At 46.8% G+C, this 17,135-nt stretch overlaps 1 protein-coding gene across 2 annotated transcripts in view; it reads left to right on the plus strand.

The window, feature by feature from the left end:
- Nucleotides 1–17,135, plus strand: part of PLPP3 (phospholipid phosphatase 3) — a 94,082-nt gene that overhangs the window by 31,820 nt on the left and 45,127 nt on the right. For both annotated transcript variants that reach the window (XM_005665388.3, XM_003127971.6), the window contains one exon: nucleotides 15,404–15,561. In XM_005665388.3, the coding sequence (XP_005665445.1) occupies nucleotides 15,404–15,561 (158 nt within the window). The remainder of the gene's footprint in view (nucleotides 1–15,403; nucleotides 15,562–17,135) is intronic.

The following is a 17,135-nucleotide window of genomic DNA, read 5'->3' on the forward strand; positions in this document are numbered from 1 at the left end:
CCTGATGATTTAGATGATTGGCCACATATGAGAGGCACTGTCCTGGGGATAATCTTGTTCGATCCTCCTTGTCACCCTTAGAGACAGACATGAAAATAAGCACCGGCCTTAAGGCCTGGAACCTTAGAACGCACACACACAAACACACACACAGAGCTGTGTGCAGAGGGATACAGAAAGGATATATGCAGAACAATTGGCCAGTATGCCCTGGGTCAGATGGAGAGGGGCGATGGGCAGAAATGATTTGCAAGCCTAATTAGACCTGCTCCCAGTTCTCAAACCTGCAGCTCTAAGCCTCCTGCTAATTGGCAGTCCCTTAATAGATTAGGACTTGGCATCGGGTTTGCATGTTATTATAAACCACACACAGAAAAACACAGTGGCTGAGGAACTCCTGCCAAACCCAGGCCTGGGTTTTTGTGAGGCTTTTTGAAGTGTACTGGTCTTTCAGGATTTTGTATAGTCAGTGTGCTAAAAGGCAGCACACCATTCCTTTGGATGGAATTTTGAAGGGTGAGTTTGTTGAATAATTAATTCTCCTAGACCCATTCTGTCATCTTGATGGACAGGCAGGAGCCCACAAATGCAGCCCCTGCTCTCTGCGATCCCTGGAGCACAGATAGGAGAGATGATTTCTCATGGGTGGATCCTGTCCTATGTTTGAGATCTGTCCCTGTCCCCTTGTCCCTTTCAAGCACTTGGTTTGCTGGGGTGGGGGGCACATCATCAGAGCACATCTGCTGGAGCCACGCTGTGTGACACTCCACAACAGGAAATCCTCACCGCAGCCCTTCCAAATGCCATGACCTGTGTTGCCATGAGCACACGGAGGTCCTGAGAACTCACTAGTCCAGGGTCACACCCCCACACCTGGGTCTGCTCACTCCAGACTGCCACCAAACCCAACCAAAGCCGGAAGACCCTTTTTCGTTATTCTCAGTTGATCAATCCAAGCAGCAAAAGGGTTTCCTGCCATTTACATCCTGCGAGGGCATACCTGTTTGCCTCCCTGGGTAATTAATCAGTGTCCCCCTCCCCCTGAGATTATATAATAGGGTGCCTGGTCTGAGGTGGGGCTGTCAGTTACAGAGGGCCACTGTGCAGAGGGACAGAGCAGTTCTGCAGAAGGTGGCTCTGAGGGAGGGCAAAAGTCTCTTACCGGCTGCCCAAGGTGCAGTGCAGCCCAGTGTTCCTCGAGCCTTTGAGCAAGTCCAGAGCCTTGATCTCTGCTCTTGTCCATCCATTTAGGTTCCAGTTGAGGATCCTTCCATTTCCCCCCCCGCAAGTCCATTTCTACAAAGGGAGAGCTGTGATGGAGGCTGAGAGTTCCATGAAAACCTTCCATTTTTCAGGCAAACATACCAGCCAGCTCTCATGGCAATACCATGGTGAAGGGGAATAATGTTATTTGGCACTTCGCCCTTTTAAGAAAGTGTATGTGTCTGTGTGTGGGGGTGGTGGGGAGGGTGGGGGACAGGCAGGGTTGGGGGGAGGGTAGAGAGAACAGTGGGGGCTTTGTAATTTACTGCAATAGAGGGGTCAGGTGGGCAGGGTCATGAGGAGAGGAGGGGTGCAGAGAAGGCCTGAGCCACCCTGCTTTGGGGTTCGGTACCCTCTCCTCCCCCTCTTCCCAATGCATACATTTTCGAGAGTTTGTAAAGGGGACATTGAGGAGTTTTTATGTTTTTATTTGGAAGAAGGACTCTGGACATTGTGTCGCTCTGAGAGAAGCTGGTTCCCTGCTGCTTTGCAAGGATTAAGGGCCTGGCTTCCAGAACTGTTGAAGAAACATCCCAGGAACTACCACCCTTTTCTCTCAACAGCTGAAAAATGCATCGTGGAGTGGTGGCTTCCTGGAGAGTTTTGGCAAGAAGTTCCCTCTGGAACAGTAGGGTTCCTATGGCACTCCACTTAGGAGTTCTCTGCTGCAGCTGGCTCTCCCACATACATCTGAATGCCCACCTTTTGTTTCCCTGATCCTGGTGGGGAAGGGGCGGGGCTGCCAGAGCCACCAGGGGTGGCCCCAGAGCGAAAGGATTTCTGTCTAAGGAGGGCTGACCAGTTTATGAGAGGCATCCTTTCTGAGGTTCCCTCAAAGGCACCAAAAGGTAGGAGGTGTGATTGATGGCTGCGTGGCACTGTGCAAAGCCAGCCTGCCCCGGTGGTATTCCTGCTCTGCTGCTCTGTGACCCTCTTTTTCCTTTTTTTTTTTTTTTTTTTTTTTTGTCTTTTTTTTAAGACTGCACCCGCCGCACATGGAGGTTCCCAGGCTAGGAGTCGAATTGAATGAAGCTGTAGCCACTGGCCTACACCTGAGCCACAGCAACGCCAGATCCAAGCTGCGTCTGCAACCTACACCACAGCCCATGGCAACTCTGGATCCTTAACCCACTGAGGAAGGCCAGGGATCGAACCTGCATCCTCATGGATGCTAGAAAAGCAGATTCGTTTCTGCTGAGCCACAATGGGAACTCGTGACCTTATTTCTCATCTCCAGTGCTGGCCTTTGCAAAATCAAGCTGATACTGCTTACCTGGAAAGGATCATTGGGAAGAATAAATGAGCTCCAGCTCCAAAGTGCCTTCAGTAGTATCCAGTTTGCAGCAGTAACTCCCACTTGCCTCTAATCCACACCGCAGCGTTGCAGATACCTCCTGCTTTGACTGAGCCAAGAGCTGCCAATCATGAATTTGGCTGATATCTGAAGGTCTACAGATGTAGCGATGTTTTCTGGAGCTGTTCTTTATAAATGAGCTCTGGAGGGCTCTGATTGGCCAGGCTACCTCCACAGACTTAAAAGGAGTGTGCCCCTCAGTTGCCTGAGCCAGGGTAGTGGGCAGGTGGTGATGCCCAGCTCTATGTAAGGATGCCATGGAAACACAGTCTTCAGTTTATTCAGAAAATGCCCTGCACTCCTTGGATAAAGGTGAAAACTCCAGCAGAAGTTCCTGCGTGGTGCAGCGGGTTAAGGATCTGGTATTGCTGCATCTGTGCAACTGTGGCTCGGGTTTGATTCCTGGCCCAGGAACTTTCACATGCCCCAGGTGTGGCTAAAAATTTTTTTTTTTAAGTGAAAAAAAAACAACTAAACTTAGGAAGGTCCATAAGACCTGTGTGGTAAGGCCTCGTTCATTTTGCATGTGAAGAAAGGAGCCCCAGGGAGCGGAAGTGCGATGATATAGTTAGTAGCAGAATGAATACTCATGGATACAACTTTTTTGTTATCAGTTATCATTGGTTAGTATTTGTTTTGTAAGGTGGACTTGGCTAGAGAACTAAACTACCCCAAACTCATTTGTGCTGTCTTCTCCGTGCTCTCAGGCCTTACTTCACTGAACACTGGCCTGGAAGTCAATTTCCTCCCCAGGATCCTGGCGGAGCTCACCCAGCTCAGTCCACAGGCGGCTCTGCTCAGTCGGTGAAACGTTGGCTAATTTACTAGAACAAAGTAGAATGACCCCAATATATCTATCTGGGCTACAACTAACTACAATCTATAGCAATCCTAGCGGTGCTTCAGTTAGAAACTCTTTTCCTCTGAGGAAGAAATTTCTTCTGGAATGAATCACTTTTTTTAGCTCTGTTTTTCCTTTTTAGCATCTTCTCAGTGTGTGTGTTTTAGGAATTAGAGGGTCTCCCTCAAACGGCTTTTCTCATTTTTCCTCAGGAGTAAAAGGTGGGAAGGAGATGAGGGTGGAACACAGAAGCAGTTTTTTTTTTTTTAGAGGGGGGCTGCTTTTTGGTTCTGGACTTTTTTTTTTTTTTTTTTGGTCTTGCTTTAAATACGTCATTGGTATTCAAATGACAGCCAGGAATCATTGAAATGCATTTACTCTGTCAGTCAATCAACTGGTATTGCGTCTGCCTCTTGGCTGCCAAGACTTGTGCTAAAGGGCGTCCTCTGTGCTCCCTGAACATTTTAGAAATGCCTCCGTGGACGTTCCTGTCACATGGCATCGAGGGGAATTGTCCCCAGCGTGTGCCTTCTTAGAGAGCAGGGACCACTACATATTAATTTCTGTAGCTCATAATTCTCTCCATGAGGAGTTTCCGCCTTCGAAGCAGCCTTTTTCTCCTTCACTTTCTCACCACCCAGTGCAATTTGGAGAACTCTGGTGGGGGGGGGGGATGCACCAAGCAAGCCTCAGATGTCTGGGAGAGACGTTTGACTTCTGCTTTAATCAGGTGTTCCGTAATGCCACTCACTCCCTGGGTACGGCTAAAATAAAAATACCGCCTCTAAGGACAGCACAGAGAGAGGAAATAAACTACAAATTAAAAAGTGATTAGTGAGTGTTTAGGCAGAAGGTCAAAGGGATTATTTTGGACTTCAAACTTTTCAGCTTTCAGGGCTTGGATTCAGTTACGAAATTACATCCCTGAATTATTTGTGCAGGTGGCAGCTGTCAGATTTGAAGAAGGTTTCTGTGCTTTACAAAAGGAACATTGACAGGGCTGGGAGTGGGGAGCCTGCTCCTGGGGAGAGGGCTGTCTTCTGCACCACGCACTGGAGTGGCTCCAGTCTTGTGCAGGTCGCGTCACCGTCCTTGTCTGAGCTGACACAGCCCTGTCCTGCTTCATCTCGCCACCTTCTTTGAGGAAACCAGTCCAGCCGGTTGATTGGCATCATGTAAACAGGCCAGAGAGTCGATTTTCAGGATTAGGAGTGCAGGGAACTAACCTTTGTTCAATACCTACCCCATGGTATTTCATCCTCTTCAAAGTGGCTGTTGGTGTCCTCTTTTTCACAACTGGGACTCAAAAAGTTCAGCAATTTGCTGAAGATCGCTCAGATTGTAAGTGGCAAAACTGGTTTGCACACCCAGGTCTGAGCTGCTTTCTTGAAATCAGCGCTCTTCTTGTTGGGAATTTTCTTCAGGGCAGCGATTCCCCAGAGGATCACAGCAAATAGATTAGTTGGGGTGGGGGTGCTGCTGAAAGGGATCCTTAGCCCTTGGGCCTGCAGGGCAGGGTGGCAGTGGCAGCTGAGTCACTGGGCAGCATCCCCTCAGTTTACCCCTTCAGAGTATTTTCTGATAGTTTCATGACGCGAAAAATCTGGGCAGCTGGTGAAGATTAAGTGTCCTAAAGATAGATCAACCCGTCCAACCACCACCCTTCTGAGACTTGAAGCTGGTTAAGTTCTCCATAAGATATTCCTGATGCAATTGTCTGCTCCTTATGAGGGCATGTGGTCCTGTGTGGCTTTGGGGGATTGTGTTAGAGAGATAGGATTTGGGATATGAGAAAGAAGAAATTAAATTCAGAAGTAACAGGGTGGGGGCAGATCTAGGGTCAAAGAGTGTACTGGGGGAAGAGCCCTATCTTCTGAATTTTAGTCCATTTTCTATACATTTGTTCAATACATGTTTGTTGAACACCCACTAAGTGTCATGAATTGCTCTTTGTGCTGGTGAATAAAATATATGGATCCTTTTCTGAAGAGACTCTCAGCTAGCAAGGACACTTACCAACAAGGAGTAATTAGAATACTAGGGGGTGTGTGTGTGGGGGGGATGTCAGCCTTCCCGTCTAGTAAATGGAGTAAATGACACCTAAGATCTCTCCAAAATTTTACCAGCATATTCCTGAAATATGCCTGACTCCATTTAGAGTAAGATTTGTAACACTCACAAATATCCAATGGATTTTATTTTTTGTTTATTTTTTTGGCTGCTCCCAGAGCATACAGAAATTCCCAGGCCAGGGATGGAACCTGTGCCACAGCAGTGACCTGAGCCGCAACAGTGACAATGCCGGATCCTTAACCCACTGAACAAGGCCAGGGATCGAACATGCATCCTCATGGATACAAATTGGATTCATTTCTGCTGCGCCACAGCAGGAACTCCAATTTGGGGATTTGAAAACATAGATGGGGGCACAGTCTTGGGTTAACATTGAGACATAGTCAAAGACACCATCACATACCGATACACATATGTATACGTATGTCTGATGTGGTCATTACTTATCACAGAAGACATTGCTGAACCAAGAGTTAATTCTTTCTTCTTTTTTTTTTTTTGGTCTTTTTAGGGCTGTGCCTGCAGCATATGGAAGTTCCTAGGCTAGGCATTGAATTGGACCTGAGCCACAGCAATGCCAGATCCAAGCTAGGTCTGCAGCCTACACCACAGCTCAAGGCAACACCAGATCCTTAACCCACTGAGCGAGGCCAAGGATCAAACCTGCGTCCTCATGGATACTAGTCAGATTCTTAACCTGCTGAGACACAGTGGGAACTCCAAGAGTTAATTACTTCTATTTTTATAGGTTCAGCAAGGACTTTTATGTTCTCCAGAACAGGGGTAGAAAAGCCAGGGGCCAGGTAGGTAATGGAAGTGACAGAAGTAGACCAGTATAGGAAGGTTGCCAGTACTAAAGCAATGGCAGTGGAACTGGTATGCAGCCTTGGTGTCAGAGAGATGGTGGGGAACAGTGGTGCCCTGGAGAAAGTGAGCCTGTGTTGCCACCACTGCGTATGTTGCTGACCACATGCTGTAGCGCCGGCTTAAAAAGCCGAAATCTGAATGTTACATGAGACCTCCTATTAACAACTAATGTAAAAAACCTTAAACACTGGGTGGGCCAAACAGAGCATTTCTGCAGGCCAGATTTGGCCATGGGCTGCCAGTTTGTCACCTTTGACCCAGAACTTGGACCGTGCTGTTTGGTGGCTTAGCTTGGCGTGCCCTGGCGGCCTTGGGTTGCCTCCCAGCAGGATTTTGTTCTGCTTCAGCTCTTCATGTTTGGCCCTACATCTGGCTCCAGTCTTGGCTTTTTGACTATGTTGAACTTTGGCCTTCCAGGTGTCTGATGTCCTGCCAGCCCCCAGGTCGTTTACTTTACTGCCACGTGAACCTGGTGTTTTGTGTACACCTGGGCAGCATGGCTTGGACCGGAGCACACTGCTGACGCATGAACGCTTAACTATTGGAAAAACAAGATGAAACGTTCGTTTCCACCCTTAGTGTAGACTTACCTCCCATTCAGCCTCCTGTGATCTTTGAGAATGCGTGGCCGGGTTCCTGCTGTGGTATTTCTTCCCTGTGTCAGGGTGACAGGTCCTGCTAACTACTATCAAAGCCCCTTCTGTTTGCATAATCCCAAGAAGTCCCTGGAATTAAAGGATTTTATAAGCATGGTTTTCCCTGGGGATCAGATTGCATTTGGGAAGGGGCTTTTGACAGAACTCTGACCGTGTCTTATTCCCTTCCTAAAAGCTTCCTGTCACGTGCAGACGCAGGAACTAACATTAATGGAGCCACACAATGATTGAATATTGTATAAGGTGACTCGGTTAGTCCTCCCAATCCACTCTGTATGTTGGCAATGCTTGCACAGTGACGGACATGGTGTTCAGAGAGGGAAAGTGACTTGCCCAAGGTCATATAGTAAGCATGACAGGTGACAGAAGTGGAATCCTATCTGCTTGGCTCTGAAATTGCTGATTAAATTGGGAAAAAAGGTAACTCTCCCAGAGTGGGTTACATGGCTAAGAGACTTCTTTGAGAAAAGATATTTACGTCTTGAAGGGATGAATCAGAGTTTGCCAGTGGTACTTCAACCCAGATGTTACAAATCTTACTTCCCAGAGTTGTCAGGAAGATCCCAGGTGATCCTTTATGTAAGAGCTTTAAATCCTCTGCGGGTGATTCTCGATGCTTCCTAGCTCTGGGCAATGTATCGCAAATGAATATATCTGGGTCATAAAGGCGACTGAGGCAGGAGTTGGCTGGATCTGTGCAAATCTGTCTCAACGTCTGAGACGGAGCCCTTCCTTTTTATCATTGTTCAAGATCAACACGCACTTTCCAGAGCTCTGAAACTTTGCAAATAACCAGCATAGGCAGAGTTCATGTGTACCTAGCAAGAGTGGCTAGCTGGCCCCATCTCAGAATGAACTTTCGAGTCAGAGTATCATATTACATACCCGGGTTACACTTCTTATCAACAGAGTGGACACTGAGGCCATTATCATTTCTCTGGCCCTCCTTGCTTTGGCTATATATGGATAATTAATTTAGAGCATTGTTTTAAGTGTTAATCAGTTGATATATCCAGACCTCTTGGCACACAATAGGTGCCCCATGGTGTAATTTTACTCATCCTTATTTTATTTACCTTTTCTTTTTGTCTTTTTTAGGGCTGCACCCGCGACATGTAGAGGTTCTCAGGCTAGGGGTTCGAATGGGAGCTATAGGCACTGGCCTACAGCACAGCCACAGCAAGAGGGGATCTGAGCCACATCTGTGACCTACATGACAGCTCACAGCAACGTCGGATCCTTAATCCACTGAGCAAAGTCAGGGAATGAACCTGCATCCTCATGGATACTAGTCAGGTTGGTTAACCACTGAGCCATGATGGAAACTCCGCTCATCCTTATTTTAAAAGAGGATCAAAAGAGAGAAAGGAGATCTTGGAAGTTACCCCGTTTTACTTGGGACAGAGGAAAGTCCTTCTGGCTCTGGTAGTCTTGTAGTACTAGAAAGAAAATATCTCACTTGCGAAATATGTAACAGTAGCAAAAGAGGTCTGGAATTCTCTCAATGAAAGGTATGAATCATGGACTGTTGGTCAGTTTGTTTTTGTTCTTGATGGATGTTCCTCGTGGCAGCCTTTTAACTGGAAAAACCAAAACTGTTAGGGTTTGTAAGGTGGCATATTAATTATTGTAAAGAATAAAATGATTTTTTTTGGCTGCACCTGTGGTATGCATAACTTCCCAGGCCAAGGATCAACCCCCAACCACAGCAGTGACAACACCAGATCCTTAACTGCTAGGCCACCAGGGAACTCCAGAATAAAATGTTTTTACTTTAAGCACTTCAAATAGGAAAGGCCATCCAGACACAAATTTTCACACCCACAATTACACTGAAGACAGGTGACTCTTGATCATGGAGCCTGAGACTTTCTGAAGTTGAGGAACCCCAAAATAATGCCCATGGTTGTGTCCCCAGCACCTCATACATCGCCCAGTACTCAGGAACTGTCCACACATACTTGTGGAATCCAACTAAAAACCCAGGACGTGGGCCCAGGAAACCCAAGTGCCAGGACTAGACCTGCCATTCTTTTCTTCATTTCTACCATGTCGTTGCTTTGGATTCCAACAATCTTCTTTTTGTGAAGAAAGGGCCTGAACTTTCCAGTGCTGAAGAATTGAGCATTTGTCAAAGAGAACCTCTAGATCCAGGACATGGCATGTTCACACCCGCCAGTAGCAAGTGTTTTTCATGGCAGCCTCTTTCAAAGGTGGGAAACGCCTTCAGAGTCAACCTAGTTTTGTCTCATCTGGATTGTGTCCAGTCTAAAAATCTGGACAAATATCGTAAACCAAAGAAAGTTTGCACACTTTGAAGACCAGTAGCAATTAATTACTTTAAATAGAAACCCTGTCACTTACAAGCAACATAAATATTTGTATTTTGAACCTCTAAGTAGTAGTTGGGTTGACCATTCTGGCCTCGAGTGATTAAAAAAAAAAAATCAGTTGGTCATATTTTAACAGGGAATACATTTATAAAGAAAGGGAGGGTCAGGTCATGGAGTAAGAAAACATGAGCCAAAAGAAAGACAGACCTGGGTTCAAATCCCAGTGACTGGTTGACTCACTTGGGAACCTTGCAGAAGGTACAAAACTTCTGGCTTGTTTTCCATTGGGTACACATGAAAATATTGACCTGTAGCGTTTCCTAGCTGTTGTGGAGTTTAAAAGACATTAATTCCTAATTAGACGCTAAGCTCCTTGAAGTCAGAAGCCCACTGGATTTCTAACACCTGGTCCAAATGGGTGCCATTCGCTTGCTTTGACTTCAGATGAGCCGCTTAACCTTTGTAAGCCTTCATTTTTTCATGGATGAAGTGGGTAAAACAGGAAGGTCCGTAGACCTCTACCCTGTAGGTGAGAAGCATGATTTCAGCAACCACATGTGGATTCTTTATCCAGTATTACTGTGTGAGTAGATACGTAGGCTTTCTGCAGATGTAAGCTGAATTATTACTGTCGCAAATGCTGGGCTTGACTTATCTTCAGGTAACGAGCGCGCAGGTGAAGTGGAAAGTTGGACAGCTCTGGAAAGGGCACTTGCGGGACCTGGTCTGTGGGAGCGATGGGAAACCTCTCCCCTGTGTTCTGATTTCAGTCGTGCAAAAGGACAAACATGTCTCATTTACTCTCCCACCCTCACTCTTTCCCTCCCCTCGCAAGGGCTTTCTAAAGAGCACTTTGAGAGTGGGAGGCTGGGTTTAATTTTGCACAAACTTGAAGCTGGGGCTGGGTCACTTGGGTAACACTTCCCACATGACTTTATCAATGGGTGGGCCACGGAAACTTATCCCTTGTTTTTATACGCCCCACCCCCAAACCGCCCAACCTGCCCAAGTGTTAGTTTTTCAAAGCCCAAGAACTTTCAAAGGCCTGAACCCAACACAGGGGCCTTTCTTCATGCTTTGATTTTCTGCCCATTAAGTGTTTGTCATTGAGTTCATATTTCGCCTCCTCGGCAGCCTACACATCCCAAGAGGTCCCTGGAGGTTTGGGGAGTTAATTGATCCTTGATTAAAAGAAGGAGAACTGCTTCAGTCTAGGTCTAGCATCTCCAGATGGGGTGTGTTTTGTGTGTGTGTGTTTGTGTACATACATTTTGGTTCTGCTTTGCAAAAAGCTCGTAATGTACCTTTTGATTTATCTAGAAAATAGATAAATCTCCATTCCAGGATGTTGACTTCAGAGTTTTAATTATATTAGATACCAACATGTGGGGTACATGGTGAATGTTCAGCAAACAGTAGCCCATGCTCTTGCCTTGACTCTTTCCAAACAAAGCGTTTTTTTCTTCCAAGCACGTGAGGTTTGCTGAGCTTCCGTGACTGCATTAATCCTCAGAGGTGCTTCCTTCCCTCTATTTTAAGGGACTGACTGACTTTAGAAAACACCCAGGTGTCAGATCCTTTGAGCCTGGTCCAGCTCCACCACGGACTGGCCCGGTGACTCTGGTAAGTCACTTTAATCCCTCTGAACCTTAGGGTGACTTAACGTGTTAGTTTTTATGACTGCCTCTCCAAGGCCACTGGAAGACTGGGACTCCAGCTCCAACTCAGTAGCCCCATCCGTGCCGAGAAGAGAGCAGGCAGTGGAGCTCTCAGACTGCCGAGGTTTATGTGGGGGTCCCTGGAGTCTTGTGTCTCTCATCCCCGTCTGTAGCCAAATTTAAAATTGTATCCTCATCGTGGCAACAGCCCTCAGTTTTTGTGGATGGATTATTGCAATCCTTCAACTACACTGAGTTTTCATGAGTGCATTTAGCCCCTGGACCCCAGAAACTTCCTCCTCATAGAAGGGGCAAAGTAAGCCTCACATCTGGGCTATCTTGTTTTTTTGTTTTCTTTTTTGGCCACGCCTTGACATATGGAGTTCCCAGGCCACAGATCAGATCAGAGTCACAGTTTTGAGTTGTGCGACAGCTGCGGCAACACCGGATCCTTAACCCACTGTGCCAGGCTGGGGATCGAACCCGTGTCCTGGTGCTGCAGCGATGCTGTGCATCCCACTGCACCACAGTGGGAACTACTGGGCTGTCTTTCGTGTCCCTGGTAAAGTGTTCTTTTGTGCCTTTGCTGTACCCTCTACATACATCAGTCTTCGTATGAAAAGTATTTTAGTGCACTTGTTTTCACGACTCTCTTATAATACCGTGAACCTCTGGAGGGCAGGAATTTTGATATTCTCACCCCTTGATTTGCCATGGCTAGCACTGGGAGTTTGCTTGAATGGGATGATCAGGGGAGTTCCCATCATGGCTCAGGGCAAATGAATCTGACTAGTATCCATGAGGACACAGGTTTGATCCCTGGCCTCGCTCAGTGGGTTAAGGATCCGGCGTTACCGTGAGCTGTGGTGTAGGTTATAGATGTGGCTCAGATTCCGCGTTGCTGTGGCTATGGTGTAGGCTGATTCGACCCCTAGCCTGGGAACCTCCGTATGCCACAGGTATGAGCCTTAAAGAAAAGAAAAGAAATGATCAGGGACTACAGTGGTTGGTAAGAAAGGTGGTGCCAACGTTGGCAGTGGAGATCCTACGTTAGAGCAGGGCAGCCTCTTCTCTGTGTCCTGCAGAGGCAAGGCACAGTGTTACGTCTCTTGAGGACCAGCTGCCCCGTGGGGGGGTCATGTTTATGCCTTTCCCATCAACTGAAGGGACTCTGAGGTTACTCTTCTCCTGGAACCAAGTCAAAATTTGACTGGCATCACCCCCCCCCCCCAGTCATACCACAAGTTTGCAGGGGAAGACAGAAAAAGCCACTGGGTTTTCTAAATGCTGTCTCCACGCCTTTTAAGAGAATAAACAGAGTGTATTCAGATCCAACATCTTGTCTGTTTTTGCTCATTATCCACATAACTGGAACCGGAAACCCTCCCCAAGGCTTGGACAAGGAAGGAAGGAAAAGGATTTGGATCGCTCCCAGATTAAGAGCACAAAGGAACCGACCACTCAGATTTCTTCCCTAACCGTCTCTGCGGGATGGTCCCCGCCTCCTTCCTTTTCACACTGGTTGTGTGTCCATGCTGTGCGCCAGACCCTGTGCTGACACCACCCGTGCTGTGGCCTGGCTTCTTCCCATGAAAGAACAACTTCCTGTCCTGATGTTATTCCATTGTACGTGTCTTCGCTTACTAGATCGGCCGCGTCCTGCGGGCAGGGCTTGTGTCATCTTTGCATGCCCTGTCCTCAGTGTGCATATTTAAGACACAATAAATATTTGCGAAGTAAACGAAGGAGTGAATGCATTAATGTATCCCAGCAAACCCAAAGCAAGCCTGCCTTCTTTGCCTTTGCGCAGATGCGGAGGGGATTTGGGCAGTGGGAAGTTACTTGCGTGAGTGGAGGGAGCTGTGTCGAGATCATTAACTGAGCTGACTCCACCACTCTTATGGGTTTTATTGTCCTTAGGAACATATGTTTTACAGGCCTATCATGTGAACTCTATTAAAAATAGACGCTGGGGGGCCAAGAGCCGAGCACAAATGTAAGGAACTCGGGGTCTGTTCCCTTCCTGAGTTTATTAGCAACGCTTTGGCTCCCAGGCACCACAGAGGCTGCGGCTGGGCTCGCGCTTCAGCCGTCAGCACGACGTGTGGAACTTTAAAAGCGGACTATTAATATCATACGGCTGGCCTCGCAGCTACCTTTCATCGCCAACTTGGCCACACTTCCAAATGTTTCGGCGGTGGAATGAAGATGGTTCAGGCCCCTGTGATCGCTTTTCCCTCCCAGCCCCCAGCCCACGAAGAGGGGCTCACGGCACTCACCAGGTCTAAGCCAAAACGTATCTTCACCGTCTCCCCTTCCTCCTTTTCTCCATCACCGAGACGGGGTTTCAAGAGCTCACGGTTATTGCCTTCGAGGGCCCTCTGTGTTTACTTTAAGAAGGTCAGGCACAATGCTGTGGTGTGTTGCTGGGCTTTCTTTTCAAAGCACCAGTATGAATTTGATAAAGTAAATTGTTGTTCTAGCAGGAAGCAGTTAGGGGTCACAAAATAAATAGCTGTAGAATTCAAATAAATCCAAAGAATAAAACCAAATAAATCCATGTGTGTATGCACAGTGATACATAAATACACTTTTTAGAAAGTGTGCCTTTTTTTTTTTTTTTTTTATCGCTGCCGTCTGGACCAAAGTCATTGAAAAACTGGAGTTCATGGTACTTTTTTTTTTTTTTTTTTTTTTTAATAAGGGCAGCCTGGGCCTTTGAGCACCATGACATGAGTTAATTCTTTTTGAGAAAAAAAAAAAAAAAAACATGAAAATGGAATCTTATCGTTAAAACAGTCATTTATAATGGGTGTTTTCCACTAGTGAAGTTCACAGGACGGAACCAATCTGCGAAGTTAAATTAGGGATTTGGGCCCTTTGGGGTGGACGAAGAGACTCTGAGGGAGCTAAGGATTCTTTCTGAGCCTCTGTTCTCCCCACTTACAGACCATCGATAATAGTGTTTTTAAATGATTTTAAAACGAGCGCTCAGGGTTGTTGGGCAATTCGATGCAAAAATGGATAGAAAAAACCTTACACATTGTTGATGCACATCGATGGCACCTGTTATCGTCCAGATGTTTTCCCTGGTCTTTTTCAATCCTGACATTGCCGTTGCTCACAGTTTACTTTAACTTTGTAAGGTGGTGTTAGGGCTTGATATCGAACTTGAATGTACGGGAGGAAGTGCTGTGAAAAAAAAGAGCATGAACCAAGACAGAGGCTCTGGGTCCTGTTTGGTTGGAAGGTATGCCAGAAGGTTCAGGTCATGGGAAACTCCCGGAAGTCATACTCGGGGACTTTATCTTACCCTCTGCAATGGGGACTCAGTGAAGAGGCTTGAGCAAGGCAATGACATGCTCATGGCCATGATCAGGAAGTAAACCAGTGGATATGTGTGAGCGGCATGGAAGGTCAGAAGGCCACTCTGGAGGCTGCTACTGTGTCCAAGAGCTATAATGGGCCCTCGTTTTTTTTTTTTTTTTTGCCTGAGGTTTTGAGAGCCTTTTCCTGGCAGGTGATGGAATGAATCCATTTTCCATGACCTTTCAGAGAATGGCATCTGAGCTGGCCACTGATAAACTAGTGGCAGCTGCAAGCATGCCTGTGTCCCTAATGCCCCTGGGCTCTGTTCCAGGGTTGCGGGCAGCGGGGCCCAGCTCCGCTCTGCTCAGTCTTCGTCAATGACTTTGAATAGTGAAACCAAAGCCCTGAACATGGCATTCCCTGAGCAGCTACTAGGTGCCAACACTGTGCTTGAAGTTTTCTGTGCTTTGTTCTCCTTCACTCATCACCACAACTCATATGTGGGGAAACTGAGGCTCAGGAAGATGGAGAGAGAACCGGAGGTCACATTGCTAGGAAGTGGCAGATCTGGGGTTCAAATTCATGTTGTCTGACTCCAGGTCTTCAGTTTTTCACCCACAGAACCTTGGATGAGTTTCTTGAAGGGGAGATGGTTGGCTTCAGAGAAGAATGTACTTGGAGGCGTCATACGACAGCATGAGACTTAGGGCTGTTTTAGTGGTGATGGCACACTGGGCTTTGAGTTTTAGCAGGTTGTTGTAGAGCAGTAGGGGAAAAAAGCTCCTGCCCCACTGCATCCAGGTCCTCCCTCTGTGCGCTTGATCGGGACAGGAGGATCACCCTACACTCTTCTCAGTGGGGACTAAGGGGGGAAGGGGTGTGTGTAGAGAAAGCTCCCTCTAGGCTATAGCTCACTACAGATGCAAGGGATTTGCTTCACCGTCAGTGCTGCTCTTTGGGGTGGTCTTTGCTGTAGGTCATTCTTCGGCTTCTTTGCACTGATGTGTTCCCCCTTCTCTCTCTTTTTTTTTTTCTTTCGGTATATGAAGCGGGCCTGCCCTTCATCATCATCGAGACAAGCACCATCAAGCCTTACCACCGGGGTTTTTATTGCAATGACGAGACCATCAAGTACCCGCTGAAAACCGGGGAGACAATCAATGATGCTGTGCTCTGCGCTGTGGGCATTGTGATCGCCATCCTCGCGGTAAGCATCCAGACTGCCACACTCCACCTGGCTGACTCCCCTGGGTCACATCATAAACTATCCGAGCTAGCAGGGTTTGGAAGAGCCAGTCGAATTTCCCTGGATGAACACTCTCTTCATGCAGTTAATAGTATTACTAATAGTTTATTTAAAATGCAATATTTTAAAATACTAAATATATATATATGATAAAAGTAGACTAAGCAACCTCCTAAAATACTTTGCATACATTACCCTTGCAACAAGAAAGTGTAGACATTGTTCTAACATTTCTTCTATAAGTTAAGAAACTGAAGTTCTCGGAGTAAAAATAATTTGCCCAAGGTGACTCAGTTAATAAGTGGTCAAATTGGGATTTGAACCTAATTGTCCCGAGCCTCAGAGTCTGAGCTCCGAGCCTCTGTGTTAGATGAGGGAAATGCCTTACCAAATATCTCAAGCATTTTCTGTATTCTTTCCACACGATCATGGTGTAGCTCTGACAGCGATAATGCCACTGGCATTTCTGGCCTATTGTTGAATTCGCTTGTCCAGAGGCTGTGGTGCCAAAGTGCAAATAAAAAACGAGACTTGCAATCCAGACACCTAGGTTCGAGACCTGGCCGTCCACCGACAAGCTGTACATCTTTAAAACCAGGGTGATCCTCTTGTTTCAAAGCTTTGCAGCGAGGAGTGAAAGAGAGCATTAATATGGAAAGTCTTGGCAAAATCTTACTTGCTGACCAGGTTACTGATACGCAGGTGTACAGCCGAGAATTTACATCCAGATCTTCCCCTAGAGGATGAAGTCAAAAATGCAAAAATGTGCCACAGACTTGACAAGATCCAGAATTATTTTGTGCAACAGTAGCCTCATGGGAATCAGTGCATGGTCTACCTGAGCTCCACTTAGAAAGTCACTGCCCTGTTTTAGATGTGTCCATTTAGGGCAGGGGAGGCGGAGAGTAACCGAGGGTGCTCCAGTTGTGATTTGTAGTTCATACACTTGCACAGCCGTCCGTTCTGCCCCTGCAGTATTTTGCCTTGGCCCTGAACCCCAGCCATGTGGACAGAGGGATAGGTATCATGTCCACCGAAATTAAAAAAAAAAAATCTCTCTTCCAGATCCTTGAGTCATCTTTGTGTTAGTCTTGGCCTGATTATCTTTAGCAAACCCAGAAGGAAGAACGTTAATAAGAAACGTGTGAAATAGGTGCTGGTATCTGTATCATACAAATGGAAAGTCAGAAGCTCAGTGGGGTTAAATGAAATGCTCAAAGTCTACTGCCAGTGAACAGTTGGAGACTAAGCCTGGCTTATGCTGACACCCTCGATCCCATCTTAGACGTGCTCTCCCATTGGAGGTTGGCTGTCCCAGCCGTGCGAACGGCTCAGTGAGATAGGTGGTTAACTACTCTTGCCTTCTCAGCATCGAATGCAAGCTGCTGATGGTACAGGAAGCACACATTTCATGAAGTTTTTCTTTTGACTTCCCCACTCCGGGGGTTGGTTATAAATGTTGAGACCCCTCTTTGTTTTGTAAGAACATCGTAAACCAGGCACACAATCAACAGTTTGACATTCGGGGAGGGGGC

The sequence above is a fragment of the Sus scrofa genome, chromosome 6, assembly GCF_000003025.6.
Source record: "Sus scrofa isolate TJ Tabasco breed Duroc chromosome 6, Sscrofa11.1, whole genome shotgun sequence".
Classification (NCBI taxonomy): domain Eukaryota; kingdom Metazoa; phylum Chordata; class Mammalia; order Artiodactyla; family Suidae; genus Sus; species Sus scrofa.